Source organism: Adiantum capillus-veneris, chromosome 12 (genome assembly GCF_014529385.1).
Source record: "Adiantum capillus-veneris isolate H3 chromosome 12, ASM1452938v2, whole genome shotgun sequence".
Classification (NCBI taxonomy): domain Eukaryota; kingdom Viridiplantae; phylum Streptophyta; class Polypodiopsida; order Polypodiales; family Pteridaceae; genus Adiantum; species Adiantum capillus-veneris.
Window position 1 is genome coordinate 35269246 of NC_140942.1, and position 22203 is coordinate 35291448.

General features: G+C 43.8%; 1 protein-coding gene across 2 annotated transcripts in view; it reads left to right on the forward strand.

Moving 5' to 3' along the window:
• Positions 1-22203, forward strand: part of LOC147445568 (uncharacterized) — a 112355-nt gene that overhangs the window by 67521 nt on the left and 22631 nt on the right. Inside the window, exons 4-9 of one of the 2 annotated variants that reach the window (XM_086525039.1) lie at positions 1216-1299; positions 1467-1538; positions 1641-1735; positions 1847-1979; positions 2108-2287; positions 2502-2695. In XM_086525039.1, coding sequence (XP_086381165.1) covers positions 1216-1299; positions 1467-1538; positions 1641-1735; positions 1847-1979; positions 2108-2287; positions 2502-2695 — 758 coding nt within the window. Of the gene's footprint in view, positions 1-1158; positions 1300-1466; positions 1539-1640; positions 1736-1846; positions 1980-2107; positions 2288-2501; positions 2696-22203 lie in introns of both variants that reach the window. The other variant, XM_086525038.1, reaches the window with a different exon arrangement.

Genomic DNA, 22203 nt, shown 5'->3' on the forward strand with positions numbered 1-22203 from the left:
TACCGTCTGATGATGGGCAGTCCTAGCATTGAAATCCCCTAGAATGATAATGTCTCCATCTCTAGAGAATTCCCATATGTCATCATCCAAAATAGAGAAGGGGGATTGTCCTCTGGGTGGTGCATATACTGACGTACTTGGGGGAAAGTAGCAAATGGCAATGTAAAGATATTTACCAGTCTCTGCTCTCAGTCTCACCCACATGTACCTAGCTTGCGCATCTCTACGAGCTATATGTATCAATGGCTGCAATTCTTCCCTGAATAACACTGCCACTCCTCCTGAGCCCCGCCCTCTGTGCTCTGATCGTGTCTCCTGTCTACAAACTGTCTCCCATTTGTATCCACCAATGTGAGGCATAGACTGCCCAGGGGCTTGATGTGTCTCAGAGTAGAAGATGATGTCTCTCCCAGTAAAACTCTCCTCAAAAGCACCCACATCAAGACGCATAGATCCATCACAATTCCAGGTAGCAACTTTGAGTGTGGTCCCATAGGTCTCACACCGTCATGTGGAGCGTTTTTCCTTGCTTTTCCCCTTCTTGGCAACCTCAATCCATTTCTCGGCCTCATCTGCCTTCTGTTGAGTCTTTGTGATAACGTCCACCCAAGAGGTCGTCATTTCTTTGTGTTGCTCTTTCCCCTCTTTGATGGCTCGCACTTGTTCTTTGATCGTGTTGAGCTCTTCTATTACTGAAGGTTGCAATTCTCCTTCTTCAAGCGTGTTTCATGAGCGTGCCTCGGCGAGCTCCTTCGTGAGTGATGCAATCTCTCCGTCTTGGGCTGTCATCCGATCTCCCATTGCCGAGATCTTACTTTCTTGGGCCAAAACGCGATCCTCGAGCATTCTTATTGTCCCTAAAAGTTGGTGGTTGATATTGTTAATGGTTTCGACCATTTCTTCTTTGCATTTTGAAACTGTCTTCTAAGGGGTCGGCCTTATCACTTTGCTTCCTCATGCTTGATCGGTGTCAGAAACAAGGAAAAATTGGCCTACACGCACAGGTGCTTCCACATTATGCGTACATGTTCCACACTAAGCATACATGAGGGTGGTGGGCATGGCGCGAGCAGGCGGGCTGCAGAGGCAGAGAGAGAGAGAGAGAGAGAGAGAGAGAGAGAGAGAGAGAGAGAGAGGGGATTGGGTTTTTTTTTACAGGCTATAAATACAGTGGTGGCAGGATTATTGCATGATGTAATTGATGATACTGGTCAGGACCTTCGGAATGTAAGGGAGACATTTGGAGGAGATGTTGCAAAGTTAGTAGCTGGTGTGTCAAGGCTGAGTCACATCAATCAAGTAAGAAGATAAACTCTCACTGCCATTGTAATTAGTGGCTGGACTATGGGAAGCTTAGTCTTGTTAATCAAGTAAGACTGTACAGCTACTGCCTACGAGAGGAGGGTTTAAAAATACTCATAGTTGGTTTTTGATATAACATAGAGCACCTAATTGTCTCTGTGCAGTTATTGCGTCGACACCGGAGAACTTCTATTCATAGAACTTCTTCAAATAATGGTGGCTTGACCCAGGAAGAGGTTAAGAGAAGTATTTTGAGGACACACGAATTTTTTAAAGAGCTCTTTTTTGTATGCCGTGTATTGGTCTTGTTTTTAATCATTTTTTTTTCAATCTTGCAGATAAATAGCTTAAGGGTCATGCTTTTGGGAATGGTGAATGATCCCCGCGTGGTGCTCATAAAATTAGCTGATCGGTTGCACAACATGCGGACAATGTGTGTGCTGGTTGTGTTCTATTTGGTTGGATTACATTGTTACAAAAGAAGGAAATCAACTGGGTTTTAGTTTGTCTTTGTAAGATTTTGAATGATGCTGTGGGTTTGCAGCTATGCTTTGCCTCCAACAAAGGCCCATGCCGTTGCGCAGGAGACTCTTGCAGTGTGGTGCTCTTTAGCCTCACGGCTAGGGGTGTGGGCAGTCAAGGCAGAGCTTGAGGATCTCTGTTTTGCAGTGCTTCAAGTATGGTCTTCTGTTTTACTTTTTTGGTTGGTTTTTTATCAACTTTTGGAAATCACGTGTGTTCCACATTTTCGGTATAGTTATAAGCTTACCCATTGTGGAATTGATGCTTTCCCATGTGGTTTCAGCCCCAGATCTTTTGCAGGCTACGTGCTGAACTGGCAGCCATTTGGAGCCCAGATAAGGACTGGAGATATTTCAGAAGGATGACAAAGAGAGCAAAGAGAAAAGCTCTTATGTATGGAGAGGAGGTGGATGATCAGCAGAAGAGTCACACCTCTGTGCTCGAAGAGGAACCTACAATGAAGGTCAATATTCTTAAAGTAATGCTGAGTCTTTTTGTGTTATTCTTGTGCCTGAGGAATAATTTCAGTGAAATCCACACAAAGACCACAGTAAGAGTTGTCAAGAGACAAAGGGTTCTCTTCTACTGTATCAATATAATTTTTCTCTTAGTAACAGTTCTCCCACTCTTTGTCAATGTTCTCTGTTCTTATCTTTTTTTACATGGTTATTTTCCAGGAACTTCTTGAGTCTGTGATTCCTTTTGACGTTTTAGAGGATCGTCAAAAACGTCGATCAATGCTTGGAATTATGACGAAGTCGGGCACACTGGGCAGGAAGAAAACCAAACTAATGCAAGATGCTGAAGTTGCACTAGCCTCTCTTGCTGCTTGTGAGGAAGCTCTCGAAAGGGAGTTGCTCATTTCCACATCGTATGCTCTCTTTCCACACACACCCTTTTTCAAAACCAGTTTTTTTGATTAACAACACTCTTGTGCATTAGATGAATGAAATATAATGGAGAAAATGTTGGGATTCAAAACTTCAAAAGCATGGTGCTCAATATCTTATCTCGTGAATATAGCTCATCTACCGAGCTATGCAAAGATGTGAGACTAGAATAGGACATTGTAAAGCAAGAATGTTCAGCTCAACACACATTTAGGAAAATAGACAGGCAATTATCTAGAAAGACGAATTGTGTGTAAGGTGCATATTTGAGGGACGTTGAAAACCAAAATCTATGATGGCTTTCCTCATAGGAAAAGACCACCCCCATTGCCCCAAAGTCTAATTAATGTAAGAGTGCACAACGGAGTTGGGGGGGGGGGGGGGGGGGGGGGGGGGGGGGGGGGAAGAGAGAGAGAGACAATGGAACACAGAGCAGAGACAGACAATCAACAAAAGAACAAGAGGACGTGTAATCACCGGTTGGTCGGATGACTCACCGAATGCACGTAATCACAATGGAGAAGACTTAAAAGAATTGAGAAAATCACACTTGCACTTGTAGACCACACGAGAGTGGCGGAGTTCCGGTGTAGAAAGTATTGGCTCTCAAGTTGAGCGTCCATGTCGATATGTCTTTATTTATTCGTCAAGAGAGTACAATTGTGTGCACCCATGCACCTGATCCAATTTACAACTGAGGCTAGGATTCGTATTTAAAGGCCCTAAGCTCCATAAGAAACCTTTAAAAGCATCTTAAAAATAGGCTCCAAAATATTCTATTTTTAGTAACTTCACAAAGAGTCAATAGCTTTATTAATTGATCCCCAAAATCTTTCCAAAATCAACTTCTAAATAATTGGCACCCAAAAAGCTTTCCATGAATGTGAAACTGCCATTTCAACAATTCCGTACATCGGTTGGCGGTGCCACGTGATTGACTTGTCACATACCTCTCTCTCTTAAAGAAGAGTAATCGTCCTCGATTACAACTACACACACTAACATAGCACAATGTTAAGTAAAACGTCAACATGCCATAATCAATCAATGGGCATGCTCCATGCTATGCATCACACTTTGCAATGCGCAGATGCAATAAAATGTCAAGGAGGTGTGTGAATCCACAGAAATTAAGCTAGGTACAGACACCTCGGTTGCGTTTGTAAATCTGTCATATGGCCAAAAATCTTATACTCTAAGCCAATATGGAAAGTATGTCATGGGTGTACACTATCCCAATGCATATGGAAATGACATTGGATCTCATTAGAGGACAAGTTCCCAACTGATGTCTCTTTGGATGTGATCGTTCATCCAAAGTCTATGGGGAGCCACTATAGTGAGTGTCCACCTCATAGTATGACGGACACATACCATCAGCCATACCATTTCATCATTCTTTTTTGTTTCGAAAAAAAAGATCCTTCCATTAGTTAATAAAACTGCCCATAGGGCTACAAACCACCTCTACAAGAGAGGGCTACATCAATAGTAAGGGGAGACTCTCCCAGTGAGTAGACAAAATTAAAAATATGTACAATGAGGGCTAAATCACAAAATGGGAGGAGGAAAAAGCCACACTAGTGGCCGGTAGTGCCATCTAGGTATACCCTAGACCATGGTGAAGAAGGGCCGTGGGCGCCAGAGTTGTAGGAAAGCCTCTCTGCGCTCTCGCATGCGGTCGGAACTTCCTTGAAGTCAATTGAGCCTTGAGAGTGTGAATTAGCTCCAACCAAAAGTCGCGAACAGTCTCTGCGGTGGGACAGGGCGAGACTCGAAGATGCAGAAGGAGCGGGCCCGCCAAATGAACTAGAGTGTCAGGCCACAAACGAGCTCCCATCACATCTCTCTCTCACTGCACCATTCGTGGGGGGTAAGCTCTGTGGCAAGCTGGAGTGAAGGTCGACCCCCCCCCCCCCGGATCACGATCATCCTATTGATGGAAGACAACTTAGTGGAGCGCCAGGCTCTTGAGAGTGGACCAGGCTGCAACACCCCAAGTGTATTGTCGGGCTGTGGAAAGAGTTGGCAGTAGTTGAAGAGCCTGAGGCCAAACCTGCTATGCCATGGGACAGTCCCACAGACGATGACGCTGACTCTTCAAAGGATGTCCATAAGCTGCACATAGCCAACGCAAATCACAGGTTTCCGTACAGCCTGCCATGTCAACAAGCCAACGCGTTTTGCGGCATCTCTACAGCCTGTCCACGTCAGCATTCCACGCAATTTGAGTTACTTTAATAACTCTAGTAGGCCCTGCGGAAAGGATCCATAAGTTGGAACTTAAGAAATTATGGTTTATTTGCTAGAGATTGTCCGGATGGTCATGCCACGTCATCACTTTGTGACATACCCCCCTCTTGAAAGAATTGTAATCGCCCTCGATTACACCTACAAAATCAAACACAAGCCAAAAACTAGTTCAGTAGACACTAACTCTAAGTACCGACACAAATCAAGCACTTGCACAAAGACGATAGTTAGTGAACATCCACATCACATTCAAATCAAATCACATAAAGTCCATCGAGATCCCGGACCAAATCTCTCAGTAACGTGTTTAGCAATCACATCTAAATCTCGGACCAAATCTCTCGGTAACGTGTTTAGCAATCACACCGGATCTCACTGATGTCGGATTGACTAATTCTTATTGCTATCATGTCCATCTCATATGGAATATCAAGATGGAAAAGCTGCAGTCATTTCTTTCAAACATGCACTCAAACACGACTTTGGACTCACATGAGAGAGCGCACATAAATCATATTCATTTCGGGAATTCCCATTTCAAAGTACTTCTTTCATAAAGTCATACAATACTATATTGTCAGCTCATCAGTATCCCTGAAATTCAAAGGAAAATCAACGATTTTATTCCATCTGGGTAACCTGTGACAAAGGAACGGAGTGACTCCCCTCTTTTGCAATCCCGTCTTTTCAACCCTGCTGATTTGCGGGATCTCTCCGAATAGTCGAAGCTAGACCAAAAGCGTGAAGGTAAAGTTCCAAAATCTGAGGAGTATTGCTAGGTCCTCCTCCATCCACTTCGCATCCAATGCCGGCTAGTTCTTGAATTTCACTAAGAACTGCCATATCACTTTACCTTTCACTTTCCTTTCCTTGTGAGCCAGTATTTGTTGTGGAACGAGTATCTCCTCGCTCTCTTCCACTTCAGGTTGCTCCTCACGCTCCCTGTCGATTGGCACCTCACCCTTGAAAGGTTTCAAGAGACTCACATGAAAAGCATTGTGAATTTTCTAAGTATTTGGCAACTTCAATATGAAGAATACATCATTTATCTTTTTTTGAATCTTGAAAGGGCCATAATATCGCATCCTTAGCTTTGGAAAAAGCTGCTCCTTTCCCTTTTATTTCCTCAGGCGTGCCTTCCTAAATTGTAAGAGCACCCAATCCTCTTTCTTCAGCTGGAAGTCGTGTCGATGTTATTAGCTGCCGCTTGAGACTTCTCAAGAGCCTCGCGAACCTTGGCAAAAGCAGTGTCTAAATCTCTCGTATGTTGATCCACTTCAAAAATCTTATCTTTGGTGCTTAGAAATAGAGGAATCTTCTTAGCACCCTCGATTACTTCAAATGGCGCCTTCCCCGTCGATGAATGAACTGTGTTGTTGTAGGCAAATTCCACCAAGGGTAAGTACTTTTCCCATTGAGTCTTTTGATCCGAAATATAAGACTGCAATAAATCCAAAACCATTGAATTGGCTATCTCAGATTGCCCGTGTGTCTGTGGGTGGAATGAGGACGAGCGTAATCGTGTGCCAATGTTCTCCAGATTGCCCTCCAAAACAAACTAGTGAATTGAAGTTTCTATCCGAGACTATGAACTCGGGCATGCGATGTAACCGAAAAATCTGTGAAACAATTAGTTTCGCCAAATGGTCAGGCTTAACTGTCTTCTTTTTTTCTTCTCCGAGAAAGGATCCTTCCATTAGTTAATAAAACTGCCCATAGGGCTACAACCACCTCTACTAGAGAGGGCTATATTAAAAACAAGGGGAGACTCTCTCAGTGAGAAAACTCAATATGTACAATGGGGTCTAAATCACAAGATGGGAGGAGGAAAGAGCCACACAAGTGAACGGTAGTGCCATATGGGTGCACCCTGGACCTTGGTGAAGAAAGTCCCTGGGCGTCAGAGTTGCAGAAAACCCTTTGTGCTCCCACATGCGATCGTAGCCGCCTTGGAGTCTCCTGAAATAGACCCTTGAGAGTGTGAATCTGCTCCAACCAAAAGTTACGAACAGTCTCTGCTCGTGGGACAGGGCAAGACTTGAAGACACGGAAGGAGTGGGCCCGCCAAATGAACTAGAGTGTCAAGCCACAGACGAGCTCTCAACACCCCTCTCTCTCACTGCACCACTGCTGGGGGGGGGGGTAAGCTCAGTGGCAAGCTGAAGTGAAGGTCAACCCACTAGGATCTGTAACAAACTTGGACACCCCAAGTCATGATTCTACCGCGACACACCAGAGATTCACTTCAAAAACAGTTCACAAAAGACGACATGGCCCGGCGTAGTTCCGTGCCAAGAGGTATTGGCCCTAAAGACTGGCGCCCCTTTCGGTATTTATTTTTATATTAATATTAATATGTGTGCTAAGTACACGAGTCCGCGGGTGTTCACTCTCAGTCTCTACATCTAGATGCCATGAGAAGTGAGCCCCTAAGGCTTATTTATTCTTACAAGGGATGCCCAAAAGCAGAGCCCCAAAATCAGTTAAACTTCAAAAGTAAATTTCCAAAAGCAACTGGTCTTCCAAAAGCTGCTAAAAACAATGAGCGTAATTTACGAAAAATCCGTATGGCTCTTTTTACAGAGCGTTCGTACGGTGCTGGCACGTCAGTTTGTCGTGTTGTGTGTCCAGGGGCTTGCCATGTCACCAGTTTATGACATATCCCCCCTCCCCTCCTTGAAAGAATTGTAATCGTCCTCAATGACGCCTGCAAAACAGACATGGGCCATAAATCGTCTTAGTAGACACTGACTGTTAGTACCGAGGCACTAGACTCCGCACATACAACACTTGTACAAAACGACAGGCACATCACCGGACGTCACATGACATCACATGACAAATTGGAGAGAGATTCATTCCAAATCTCAGACCATGACAATCGGCAACGTATTTAGTAATCGCATCTAGATCTATTTCGGACCTCACCAATGCGTGATTATCTAATCCTAATGCAATCATGTCTATGGAGATTTATGAGACCAAAATGCTGCAATCATTTCGTCTTTCAATTCCTGCACTCAAACAAGTCAAGTACAAATCAATCATTTTCATTTTCGGGAATTCCTGTTATAAAGTCATATAGCAGAATACTACTCAGCCCTTTAATATCCTTGAAACCCATAAAGGGGACATCAGTGACTGACTTCAAAAATCGGAGTAATCCTTGACAAAGGAGCGAAGTGACTCCCCTCTTGTGCAAACCCGTTGAACTAGATTCACCCTCACTGAATTCGGGGTTCTATCCGGGGTTCTATCGGAGTAGACTATGCTAAACCGCATGCTTCAAGGTAAAGGTCGAAAATCTGAGAAGTATCTGCTGGGTCCTCCTCCTCCATCCACTTTGCATCCAATGCAAGATAGTTCTTGAATTTAACCAAGAACTGCCTAATCGCTTTACCTTTTATATTTTTGTCCTTGTGTATCAAAATTTGTTATGGAACAAGTATCTCCTCAATTTCCTCCACCTCGGGTTGCTCATGAGGCTCCATCATCGGGCACATCGCCTTTAAAAGGCTTCAATAGACTCACATGAAATGCATTGTGAATCTTCCAAGTATCAGGCAGCTTGAGTCTAAGAAGACATCATTTATCTTTTCTTTTATCTGGAAAGGACCAAGATACCTCATGCTTAACTTTGGAAAAAGCCGCTCCTTTCCCTTTTTCTTTCTTAGGCAGGCTTCTCAAAACATAAGAGCACCCAATCGTTGTAACAGACTTGTTGGACACTCCAAGTCAAGAATCAACCGCGACAGCACCAAATAACCACTTCAAAACAATTCACAGATCACAATAGATTTGCACTGGCCCGGCGAAGTTCCGTGCCTAGAGATATTGGCCCCAAAGACTGGTGCCCCTTTCGGTATTTCTTTTTATATTAATCAATCATCAAAGTACAAGAGAGTGGCTCGGGGTTCACTCTCAGACTCTGCGTCTAGATGCCCTGAGAAGTGAGGCCCTCACCACTAATTTAAAGGTTACAAGGGATGCCCAGAAGCAAAGCCCCAAAAGCTTCAAATCAAAAGCAATTGCTCTCTCTCTATCACAGAGAGTCGAAACTTGAAAGCAATTGCTCTCTCTCTCTCTCACAGAGAGTCAAAACTTGAAAGCAAAAGCATTCTCTCTCTCTTTCTCATTAAGTAGAGAAAAAGTGAAATTTGCGTCGCTCATCATTTTCAAAAAAAACAAAAAACATAAAAATTTATTATTATTTTTTTTAGCCTCCGTGACTTCCAGAAATTAGGGTTTGCAGGAATTTTAGGGTTTTTGCTGTCCGCCACGTCATCACTTTGTGACATACCCCCCTCTTGAAAGCATTGTAATTGACCGCGATTACGCCTGCAAAACCGACAAAAGGAGCCAAGGCCAACTTCTTTTCACCTGGAATTGGCGGCTCGATTTGGAATTACGCCCGACAGACTGATGTTACAGGCGGAGGTAGTTCGACTGGCACCCGGGTGGGATGTTGCCATTACACCGAGCATTGGCAAACTTCGTTTGCAATGACAGGGGTGTTCAGGGCACGCGAGTGACGTTCTACTCAGGATCCCTTGGTACCACAAGAACTATGCCGTGGTTGACTACCGGGCCGAGAAAGCCACTTTGATAAATGAAGGGCTTAGAGATTGTACTTGATGAACTTCAGTTTCTTACTCATTCTTTTGGGAGAGAACTGAACACTGGATAAAGGTTGAATATGTTTTGACCTGATCAAAAGAACGCCAAGATTTTTCTCCACACTCATGCCGATTGCTTTTCAGAGGGCCTGAAGATCAAACCATTGATCTGATACCTGGAAGCACGCCACCGAATCGGCCACCTTACCATGTGAGCCGAGTACAGAATGAAAAGATTATGAACCAAGTGAAAGACCTCTTGGAAAAGGGTCTTGTCCAGCCTAGTACTTCACCGTATTGCTCTCCAGTGTTGTTGGTTTTGAAGAAAGACGGATCTTGGAGAATGTGCGTCGATTATAGCGCTCTCAACAAAATCACCATCAAGAACAAATTTCCGATTCCTAGGATCGATGATATACTTGACAGGTTACAAGGATCCTCGTGCTTTAGCAGGATTGACTTGAAGAGTGGATATCATCAGATAAGGATAGCGCCGAGAGATGTCTACAAGACAGCTTTTCGGACGACTTTTGGGTTATTTGAGTTTTTGGTGATGCCTTTTGGCTTAACCAATGCTCCTGCGACATTTAACCGGATGATGGACAGGATTTTTCGAGAGTACAGGCTATTTGTTGGCACTTTCTTTGACGACATCATTGTTTTCTCCAAGAATGACGCAGAACACAGAGATCATCTGCTTCAAGTCTTTCAGGCATTACGAGATCACACGTTAGTGATTAATGCAAAGAAAAGTGAATTTTTCCTACCAGAGATACACTTTTTGGGACACATTGTGTCAGCAGCAGCAGGAGTGCAAATGGACCCGGCCAAGATAGAGACTATCCGTGATTGGCCGGATTTGAGGAATGTCCACCATGAAGTTAGAAGCTCCTTGGGACTGTGTTCGTACTACAGGCGGTTAATACGAAAGTTTGCGGAGGTTGCTTCCCCTCTGCATACCTTGACACAGAAAGGAGTACCTTTTTCGTGGGGACCCATAGAGGTGACTGCCTTTTGGACATTGAAAGAGAAATTGACTGCGGGACCTATTTTGACTTTGCCGGACTTGCAGAAGTCATTTGAAGTATATTGTGATGGTTGTGGTCGTAGTCTGGGTGCAGTCTTGATGCAAGAAGGCCATGTCATAGCTTACGAGAGCCGTTTGTTCTCTAGGCCGGAGATGACAGCACAGATCTATGAGAAAGAGCTTTTGGCGGTTATCCATGCTCTTACTCAGTGGCGGCATTACCTACTCGGAGCGGATTTTACTGTCTTTACAGACCATCAGAGTTTGCTCTACTTCTTGTCACAGAAGCAGCTTTCGGAAAAGCAGATGCGGTGGGCGAACATCTTGTCACAGTTCCACTTCCAGATTGTCCATGTGCAGGGACAGAAGAATGTGGTGGCAGATACTTTGTCTCGGAAACCGTTGGTTCTGGCTATTTCCGCGATACATCATAGGAGCTTCGAGGATATGGTCGATCAGTATGCCACAGATACAGATTTTGCAGATATTTTCACACGGCTACGGGATGGGGAGACAGTAGCTGGATACTCCCTTTGGGAAGGCTACTTGATGAAAAAGACTATGTTGTGCGTTACACAGCCGTTGAGGGATAAGGTTATGACTGAATGCCACTGTCCACCTTTTACGGGTCACCGCGGCATTGCTACCACCATGAAAGGGGTAGAGAGATATTTCTTTTGGTCGAGACTCAAGAAAGATGTGGAAGAGTTTGTGCGCAGCTGCTTGGTATGCCAAAAGGTCAAGTTTGACAGGCATAAAGCACAGGGATTGTTACAGCCTTTACCCATATCCACCCGCCCCTGGAAAAGTATTGAAATGGATTTCATTTTTGATCTCTCGAGAACACAGAATGATCACGATGATTTTCCGATTACATGGGAGTCTGAGACGATTGTCTCTGACAGAGACCCCAGATTTATGAGTTTGTTTTGGAAGGCAATTTGGGAGAACATTGGCACGTGGTTGCAGTTCTCGTCATCGTTCCACTTGCAGACTGACGGGCAATTTGAGATTGCCAATTCAATGATTTTAGATTTATTGAAGTCTTGTATCTTGGATCAGAAGACTCAATGGGAAAAGAACCTATCTTTGGTGGAATTTGCCTAGAGTAACACGATACACTCTTCGACGGGGAAGACGCCATGTGAGATTGTTGAAAGTGCTGCGAAGGTTCTATCCTTCCCTAGCAGGAAAGATTAGATATTGGAAGCGGATGAATATTCGCGAGATTTGGATATGGCTTTTGCCAAGGTTCGCGAGACTTTGCAGAAGTCTCAAGAACGACAGAAAAAGGCAGTGGATCGCCATCGTCGCGACTTGAAACTGAAGGAGGATGATTGGGTGCTCTTACTTTTGAGAAGGCACGCCTAAGAAAGAAAAAGGGAAAGGAGAGGCTTTTTCCAAAGCTTAGTATGTGATACTACGGACCTTTCCAGATTACTGAAAAGATGAATGATGTCTCCTTCCGATTGAAACTGCCAGATACTTGGAGGATTCACAATGCATTGCATGTGAGTCTCTTCAACCCTGTTAAGGGTGATGTGCTTGATGATGGGGAGCCTGATGAGCAACCCGCAGTGGAAGAAAACAAGGAGATCCTTGTTCCTGAATAGATTTTGGCACATAATGATACGAAGAAAGGTAAAGTCCGAAGGCGGTTCTTGGTTTAGTTCAAGAAGTTTCTTGCATTTGATGCGAAGTGGATGGAGGAGGAGGACCTAGCAGATACTCCTCGGATTGTGAAACTTTACCTCGATGTTTTGGTTTAGCATAGTCTACTCCAAAGGGAACCCAGAAACTCAGCTTGGTCGAAGATCTGGTGCAGTGGGATGCACAAGAGGGGAGTTACTCCGCTCCTTTGTCAACAAATGCCTCGATTTTGATACTAAAGTCACTGATGTCTCTTTGAGCTTCAGGGATACTGAGAGCTGACAGTATTCTGCTGGATGACTTTATGAAATGGAATTCCTGATAATGATACTGATTTGTTCTTGACTTCTTGTGAGTGCAGGAACTGATAGCCGAAATGACTGCAGCATTTTGGTTTGATTGATCTCGAATAGACATGGTTGCAATAGGGGTTAGTCAATCCGACATCGATGAGGTCCCGATTGGACCTAGATGTGATTGCTAGCTACATTGCCGATAAATCATGGTCTAAGATCCGAATGAATGTTGAATGTCATGTGATGTCTTGTGATGTCTGGTGATGTCCTGTGATGTCGTGTGATGTGACTGTCGATTTCGTACACGTGCTAGATGTGTGTTCCTAGTACGTAGGTACTAACAGTCAGTGTCTGCTAGGACGGTTTATGGCTTTTGTCGGTTTTGCAGGCGTAATCGCGGTCGAATACAATGCTTTCAAGAGGGGGGTATGTCACAAAGTGATGACGTGGCGGACAACAAAAACCCTAAAATTCTTGCAAACCCTAATTTCTGCCAAGAACCCTAATTTCCGGAAATCACGGAGGCTTTTTTTTTTTTTGGGAAAATGATGAGCGACGCGAATTTTGCTTTTTTTTTAATAAAAAAGAGAAAAAGACTCTCTAAGAGAGAGAGAGAACTGATGCTTTTTATTTTAAAAGCTTTTGGGGCTCTGCTTTTGGGGATCCCTTGTAACCTTTAAATTAGTGGTGAGGGCCTCACTTCTTAGAGCATCTGGACGCAGAGTCCGAGAGTGAAACCCTAACCGCTCTCGTGTACTTTGATGATTGATTAATACAAAAAGAAATACCGAAAGGGGCGTCAATCTTTGGGGCCAATATCTCTAGGCACGTAACTCCGCTGGGCCAGTGCAAATCTATTGTGATCTGTGAATTGTTTTGAAGTGTGGTTATTTGGTGCTGTCGCGGTTGATTCTTGACTTGGAGTGTCCAAGTCTGTTACAATCGTCTTCCTTTAATTTCAAGTCTCGTCGATGTCGATTTGCTGCCTTTCTATGTCGTTCTTGACATTTCGTTAAAGCTTCCCGGAGCTTGGCAAAAGCAGTGTCCAAGTCCCTCGTGTATTGGTCGGCTTCGAAAATCTTATCTTTCGTGCTAAGGGTGGAACCTTCGGAGCACCTTCAATGATTTCAAATGGCACTTTTTCCGTCGAAGAGTAGATCGTGTTATGGTAGGCAAATTCCACCACAGGCAAAAAATTTCCCATTGAGTCTTCTGATCAGAACTGTAAGACTTCAATAAATCTAGAACAACTGAATTTCCAATCTCATATTGGCCATCTGTCTGTGGGTGGAATGATGATGAGAATTGCAACCGTGTGCCAATGTTCTCCCAAATAGCCCTCCAAAACAAACTTGTGAATTGGGGATCTTTGTCGGAGACTATTGTCTCAGGCATGCCATGTAGTCTGAAAATATGTGCAATGAATAGTCTCGCTAAATGATCCGGCTTGATTGTTTTCTTCACTTGAATGAAGTGAGCTTGCTTGCTAAATCTGTCAATGACAGTCCAAATGCCATCATGCCCACTGTGCGTCTTCGGGAGATAAAAAATGAAACCCATTGCAATACTTTCCAAGGGGGTGTGGGAATGGGTAAAGGCTGTAACAATCCTTGTGCCTTATGCCTGTCAAACTTGACCTTCTAGCTTACTAAACAACTGCGAACAAAGTCGTGCACATCTTTCTGGAGTCTCGACCAAAAGAAGTAATGCTCCACACCTTTCAAGGTGGTGTCGATGCCGCGATGACCCGTAAAAGGTGGACAGTGGCACTCAATGAGAATCTTTTCCCTCAACGGCTATGTGACGCACAACATCGTTTTCTTCATCAAGTAGCCATCTTGTATGGAATATCCCACTACCACCTCTCCATTGTGTATTGGAGTGAATACATCGGAAAAATCCGGATCTATGGCGTACTAATCAACCATGTCCTCGAAGCTTCTAGGATGAATCGCGAAAATAGCCAAGACTAACGACTTCCGAGACAAAGCATCTGCCACCTATAGGGCTACTTGCCTTTGAATCGGACGCGATTTCTCGCGCGAAATCTCTCCAAAGTCACCTGTACCTGCGGGGGATTAGCAACTAGCTAATCCAGTACCTGTGTAAGAGGCTCTTGCCTCGGCAATCACGCATGAACCCACACAACTGTACATAGGTCAAATTAAGAGCCCTCTTGTGGGGCATCACATAACTACACAGAGGGGAGAGAGAGAGGCAGTGAATGCTGTGCAAGGCTTCAATTCTTGCACTTCACTGTACATAGAGGGTAGGCAAGCACACAGTAGCTTTGGTACGTGCAACAATCCACCATGGGGCTGAAAATGCAGCCCCACGTTTAATTTCAATGTCTCTCTCTCTCTCTCTCTCTCTCTCTCTCTCTCTCTCAAGCTAGAAAGTGCCCAAAAATGTGCCAAATGGCACTTATGCATGGTTTTCCCGTTTTGCACCTTCCGATCTAAAAATATCTCAACCGGTTGCTCAGTTGACTTAGCGGCAGAGTAATAAAATGTTCCTCTTGTCATTTTGGAGCTAATGATACGAACAAATTTTCATGGCCCAAAATAGCAATTCTCTAAATTTTAGGAGACGCTTCCATGGCACTTCTACTGGTCATCTGACCATCTATCACCACTGGGACCACATCCAAAAATGCAATGTAGCCGAGTTATCGGGTGATATTCTCTTCAAACTTTGAGTAGAGCCTAGACATACTTCTACTGCTCGGATGCGAGTGCGGGTCGGCCTGACCAACTTGTGGTGACAATGCCTTTCCGTCTACGGGTGAAACTCTCGGCCGTCGGTTGTTTCACACTTGCGATACAGTGTCCGGCCATTTGCAACTTCAAAAAGAGGATCCCAAAAGTTAAACAAAAAATCAAGGGAAAGAAACCAACAACTAAGGTTAGCAGTTGCCATGTCCTCGTGACAAATACTCGTCAATATAGGCTGAAACTTTTTCATGTTGCTTTTGGCCGAGCCAGTCCCATTCCGTCCGAATGTCCTCCTCGACATCAGGCGGAAGAAATTGTTCATAAAATTCAGTTTTGGATTGAGCTGGTGTTCTGGCTCGCATACCTTCCAGAATCTTGGCTAACCACCAGTTTCTTGATGTCTCCTTGAGATGCATCCCAACATGATTCGACTTGGATTTTTCGGTGAAGTTTCTGCTGGCTAGAGTAACTTCAAACTGTCTGATAAAAGACAGTGCCTTGGCTATGTCTCTCCATCCTAAGTAGTAGTCAATCTTGACATCCTTGTCATCGGATTTGAAAACACGCATCTTGTGATGACGCTATCAATTATCCTTCTTGAACTTGGGCTTCTCTTTAGTATTACATAGGGGAGAAGTAGGAGTTTTCTTTTGGGAGAAGATTTAGATTTTTTATGAGAAGTAGATGTAGTAGTATAATTAGGAGAGAGTGATGGAGAAGAGATAGAGGTATCCTTGCTTTCGTTGAGCAGAGAAAGTTCCTTTTCTTGGCCCTTGCTCTTGGAAGGCAATTTATCCGGAGATCCCTTGTGCGCTTCGGCACCTCTTTCCGGATTTTCTTCTTGGGGGTTACTAGCACTAGCAAGATTTTCTTGACGTCCATCGGCATCTGTTCCTTGCGGCTTCTTGATTGCTTCCAAAACCTTATGGACAGCCGGCAGCGTAAGAAGCTGCTGCAATTCTGCGAGTTGAACTCATACTTGCTGAAGTTCGTCTTCAGCAGGTCTTCTATGGCTGGTCATGGTTCTTCCCGTTCCTTCCCGGAATCGTCCTCCTTTGCAGAGAAAGAGAGGAATCTGAGCTTTGATACTGCTGTCATAAAGGGGAGCGCACACGAATAATCAACAAGCTGGAAATGAATAAACTTTCCACTAAAAAGAGACGAGCATAGAACGAGGCCTCCTTGCTCCTTCTCCGTGATGGAGTACCTGCAAAAGTACAACAACTCGTACAGTGAATTCACAATCGGTACCCGTCGCTTCGAGTGCGGAAAAGTGAACTTCGCGTTCTAGCTTTACACGATCACTTGCAGATTCCCAACGAAGGTACTCCTTGCTACTAGCATTGGTCAAACTGGGAAGTTGATAGAGAGAGTGAGCTGTCTTTATAGGCACCCGCACGTGGCAGGAATAGGGTGTGGAAAACCAACTGGAATAGGGGGTGGAGGTAGTGTCACAAGACGGGCACCACGTGCCAATAGGAAAGAACAGAACTGAGAGAGAGAGAGAGAGAGAGAGAGAGAGAGAGAGAGAGAGAGAGAGAGAGAGAGAGAGAGAGAGAGAGAGAGAGAGAGAGAGAGAGAGAGAGAGAGAGAGAGAGAGTGGCAGAATTCCACCCCAGAGTATATTGGCCCCAAACCTTGGCGTCCCTTTCAGTATTTCTTTATATTGCATCAACATAGTACAAGCCGGTACTCTAGACTCTGCACCTTCTCCAGGAAGCATGCGAGAGAATGAGCCCTTAGCACATATTTAAAGGCCCTTGACCTATGAAAAGCAGTTTACATGAAAAGCCTTCAAACTCAAAAGCTTATGGTCCAAAAGCAATGCCAGAAAGCTGCCAGTGTAAATCATGGAATTCCATACGACTGCCACGTCAGCACTATCAACGCATTTTGCAGAAAGCTGCCACGTCAGCATTGCCAACAGAAAATCCGAAAACTGCCACGTCATTAGCTGCTATGCATGTGTGCCAATCCTGCTTTATTTTAATCCTTTATGTCACTTGGGGCCCCATCGGACGGGGTCCCCATAAGTTGGTAGGACTTCTTCTTCTGCTACTTGTTTTTCTTAGGGTTTAGGCCCCTCGGCCGGCATTTGCAAGTTGGCTCCATTCTTCAGGGGTTTGACACGTCAGCAGTTTGTGACAGGTAGCGCTAGAAGAGGGAGGGGGCCGGCGACAGAATTGGCTGTGCAAGGGAGAAAGGAATTGTTTTCTTTTATTTCAGCTAGATGGCCAGCACTGGCTTTTTTCTAAGGCCTTGTTTTATTTTAAATGAGCTGCCCACTTATTAAGTGGGCAGCCGGTCACTTTTTTCTAAAAGAAGTGTGAACCTGGACAAAACTCAATAAAACTCAATGAGCTTAAAATTTATGTTACACAGTCACATTCCAAGCGTCCCCGGATGTAGTTCTCATGCACGGATGCAATGCGAACACTGATTCCTGGTGGGAAAGCATTTCCTTTTCCCGGAAAACACTTAAAAATATTGCGCTTTGTAGAAAAAGATTTCGAGAACCCATATTTATTCTTGTGCTTTCGTCTTTACGTGTATTCCTTTTTCCAATTCGGATTTGCTACCGGACCAATGGAATTTTCCCTTTCTGATGCTCTCGTCACCCATCATGTGACACATGAGGAATATTTGTTTCCCGGTCTCTCTTACGGAACTAACGGTACAACCCCTTCATGATAATTAATGTCACCCATCATATGACACATCAAAGTTGTCCGTTTCTGATGGCTTTTAATAATGCCAGTAGATCTACAGCTCCTAACCTTATAGTTCAAGTGCACACATTTAAATATCCTACTCTCAATAAATAGAAATTACCCAAAAAAATAAGAAAATAGTCCATTTAGCAACAAGCTATATCATTGTTGGCTAGGAGCATCTCATGTATATTTAAAGAAGAATGGTACATTTCTTTTCCCTTCAATGAAGCTCTTATCTGAGGACAAGGAAGAAAAAACTCTTATTGAAGGACAAAGTAGAAGCAAACATCTTTTGACACGTCGAACAAAATGGATAAAAGGAGAGAAAGGCTTTGATTCTTTTGAAATCTACATCTTTTGATGAGGTCGTTTTTTGCATGAGTTATTGAGGATGGTCTTTCTAAATTTCATAGAAAATATTGTAAGAACTTACCCAAGAAAAAGCACCGTTCGTTCTTACGAAGCATAGTGATGATCAAGTTTATGATAAGAAAGTAGAGTAGGAGAAGAAGGAATTGAAAGAACAGAAAAATGGCCATAGTAAAGAAGCTATAGCTTTCGAAGAGCATAGCTTGCCACAAATTTGCGCTCAAAATTTTGTGTTCCACAAGCATGGAAACGGCTTAAGAGGATAATACCACCAAGGTAATCTTTATAGTAACTTGTAAAATGTGTGTTGGATTGTCTCTATTGTGTAGATAATGCATAGGGATTTCTCACACCACAAAGGCAAGATTCATTAAGCATCACCAATTTGGCCCATAGCCATGGACAGGGCTGAATATATGCAAATATTGAATGCATTCGATATGCTTGTTGAAATTTTGTAGGAACCACTTAAGAAGTTGCAAGAGAGCTACATAAGGGTTTGTTGCTTGTGAAGCTCCAGGTGCTTGACCTATGTAGGGCGCTTGGAGAAAGGAAACTGGAAAGCATGTAGGGTGACACATAGACTGACAAAGAATGTTGAGATAGGGGCAAGACTATTGGCGCCTATCATGTCACAATCTTGGACACCCCAAGACGAGAATCCGACACGACACATGAGAGAATCACTTTAAATACTTCACGACTTTAAAGTTTGAGTCGACACAGCGCAGCGTAGTTCCATGCCTAGAGGTATTGGCCCCAAAAGCTGGCACCCCTTTCAGTATTTATTTTTATGTTAATGCTTGAGCAAAGTTACAATTCCCGAGGGGACCTTTGCTCTCAGACACTGCGTCCAAATGCCCTGAAGAGTGAGGCCCCTTGGGCCTATTTATTCTTACAAGGGATGCCCCACAAGAAGAGCCCCAAAAGCAAATAGTCCCAAAAGCATTTGGTAAAAAATTTGCCCTAAAAATCTATCAATCCATCAATCACACAGTGAGTTCATACTGAATAGAGTGGTTCAATAATTCAGTTCTAGCTGTGTGGCCATCTCATCCCGCAGGAACTCTTGATATGCTCACGACAAGTCCATTCAATCATTCATCATGATTCAAAATTCATGATTCTTTTCGTTATCAGGTTCATTCTAGAGCTTTCATTGCTCTGAATTCATCATCTTCTCATTCTGAATCTTGTTATTTGTTCACAAATAGCAGGTTCTTCCATAAAACATTAGTTTCATACATAAATCAAAGTCATCTTCAAAAAGTCCTATTTCATTCATAAACTCATAAAGCAAAAATAATAGTAGTTCATCCATAACTTTTTCTATCTAATATCTGTTCTGCAACAAGTATCTCCTCGCCCAACTGTATTTTCAATTTGTCAGCCATTCTCATTCTTGTGCCTTTTTGGGGCACCGTGCATTTGCCGCTTTGAAATATTTGTCTTTCTGTTCATTTGTCTGTCGAGATCGTGTCTTTCTCTATCATTTGCTTCTGTTATGACTTGTTGAAGGTTCATTTGGTGGATAAGTCAAGTTACTCGAATGCATAGCGAATCCTCGCTTAGCATGTCTCGTTAATTGTTGTATGTACTCAGACTTCTTCTCAAGGCAGTAATCTCGGATCTCTTTGGGAAGTCCACAACAAAACCGCTTGATTTGCTGCTTGAAACTGATTTTCTTAAAGGATGAAGCAAGTAGAAAAACATCCCAAAATCTCTCACAGTAAGTATCCAAGGGTTTCTGCCTTGACCATCCGAAGATGATTCCAATCAGTAATCACGTCTCGTTCGTATTCTTGAGTGAGCCACGAAGAAATAAAGAGTCTCTTAAGCTTCAGCCACTTTGTCGGTGCTTCGTTTCTTAACAAAAGAGTAGACCACCATGTCCGTGCATTGCCTTTCAAAAAGGATGATGTCCGTCTAATTCTGGAGTGCTCTGTATAGCGGCCTCCAGATAATGCTATGTCAAACTATTGGATAAAGGCTAAAGTCTTAGGAGCATCTTGAAACCTTGAAAAGGTTTCAAACTTTACTGTCTGCCCTTCCTCTCTAAATTCCTTGGTCTTTTTGCCCTTGTCTTGGAGAAAATCATATTGATTGGCTCTGTAAAGATGCTTCCTTTTTTAGTAAAATATATGGTCATCGAAGTCCGAACTCTTAGAGGATGAATCCTCATCAAAACTGTGAGGAAAGTGTTGGGATTCGCTTGTCTTGGCCTTCTTCTTGATCTTTTTTAGTATGTGATTCGTTCGTTGTCTCTTACCCTTTTTGTCCTCATCACTCGAGTCAGAAGAGGATGAGCTGTCCGAGCTGTCAAAAGAAGACGAGGACGAGTTGGACAATCCTTCGAAACGTACATGCTTCTTCTGTTTTCTTGCATTCGCAAAAGGGATTTTCACCCCAAGTAACTAGGGAAGTCAGTTTCCTTGTTGTGTTTCTTGAATTGCTTCTCCTTTGCCCCATCAGTTGGTTGACTCGTCTTTCGACAATGTCCTCGAGTTCATCTCCAGTAAACATCCGTGGGACACGAGGTTTCTTGAGGGCTGACTTTATTGGGGAATCGATGGCTTTCTGCCAATGGGAATGCACCTCGTCGATCGGGTGCCGGGTCAAAAATTTAGCATACTGGAAGCATCTGCTTTGCACAATCATCAACTTGTTGTTGACGTTGCATTTCCATCAATTGATATCCTGTAGGCCAAGGTGGCCCGTACTCTGGATTTGGTGATTCATTCGAATTTCCCGTGCTCCCGTTTCGGAAGTGTCAAGAGGGTTCGTCTGATTATTGCGGGTTTCGTCTTTTGAATCCATGTGTGTCGCGGTAAGAGGATCAGATTTCCCGGTAGAAGAGAAATCGGCCGTGCTCTGATACCACTGTCACAATCTTAGACACCCCTAGACGAGAATCCTACATGCCATACGAGAGAATCACTTAAAATACTTCACAACTTTAAAATTTGAGTCGACACGGCCCAACGTAGTCCCGTGCCCAGAGGTATTGGTCCCAAAAGCTAGCACACCTTTGATATTTATTTTGATATTAATGCTTGAGCAAAGTTACAACTCTCGAGGGGACCTTTGCTCGTAGACTTTGCATCCGGATGCCCTGAAGAGTGAGGCCCCTTGGGCCTATTTATTCTTACAAGGGATGCCCCAAAAACAGAGCCCCAAAAGCAGTTAACTCAAAAGCAAATAGTCCCAAAAGCATCTGGTCAAAAATCTCTGATTGCCCGTTAGTGTGTGGGTGGAACGATGACGAGAACTGCAACCGCGTGCCAATGTTTTCCCAAATAGCCTTCCAAAACAAACTCGTGACTCTGGGGTCCTTGTCGGAGACAATCGTCTCAGGCATGCCGAAGATCTGGGTCACAAACAGTCTCGCTAAGTGATCCGGCTTGACTGTTTTCTTCACTGGAATGAAATGAGCTTGCTTGCTGAATCTGTCGTTAACAGTCCAGATACCATTGTGACCACTCTGTGTTCTCGGGAGATAAAAAATGAAATCCATTGCAATACTTTCCCAGGGGTGGGTGGGTATGGGTAAAGGCTGTAACAATCCATGTGCTTTATGCCTGTCATACTTGACCTTCTGGCATACCAAGCAATTGCGTACAAAATCGTCCACATCCTTTTTGAGTCCCGCCCAAAAGAAGTATCTCTCCACACCTTTCAAGGTGGTAGCTATGCCGCGGTGACCCGTAAAAGGTGGACAGTGGTATTCGGTCATAATCTTTTTTCTCAACGGTTGTGTAACGCACAACATCCTTTTCCTCATCAAGTGGCCATCCCAAATGGAATATCCCACTACTATCTCCTCATTCCGTATCCGAGGTGAAAATGTCTG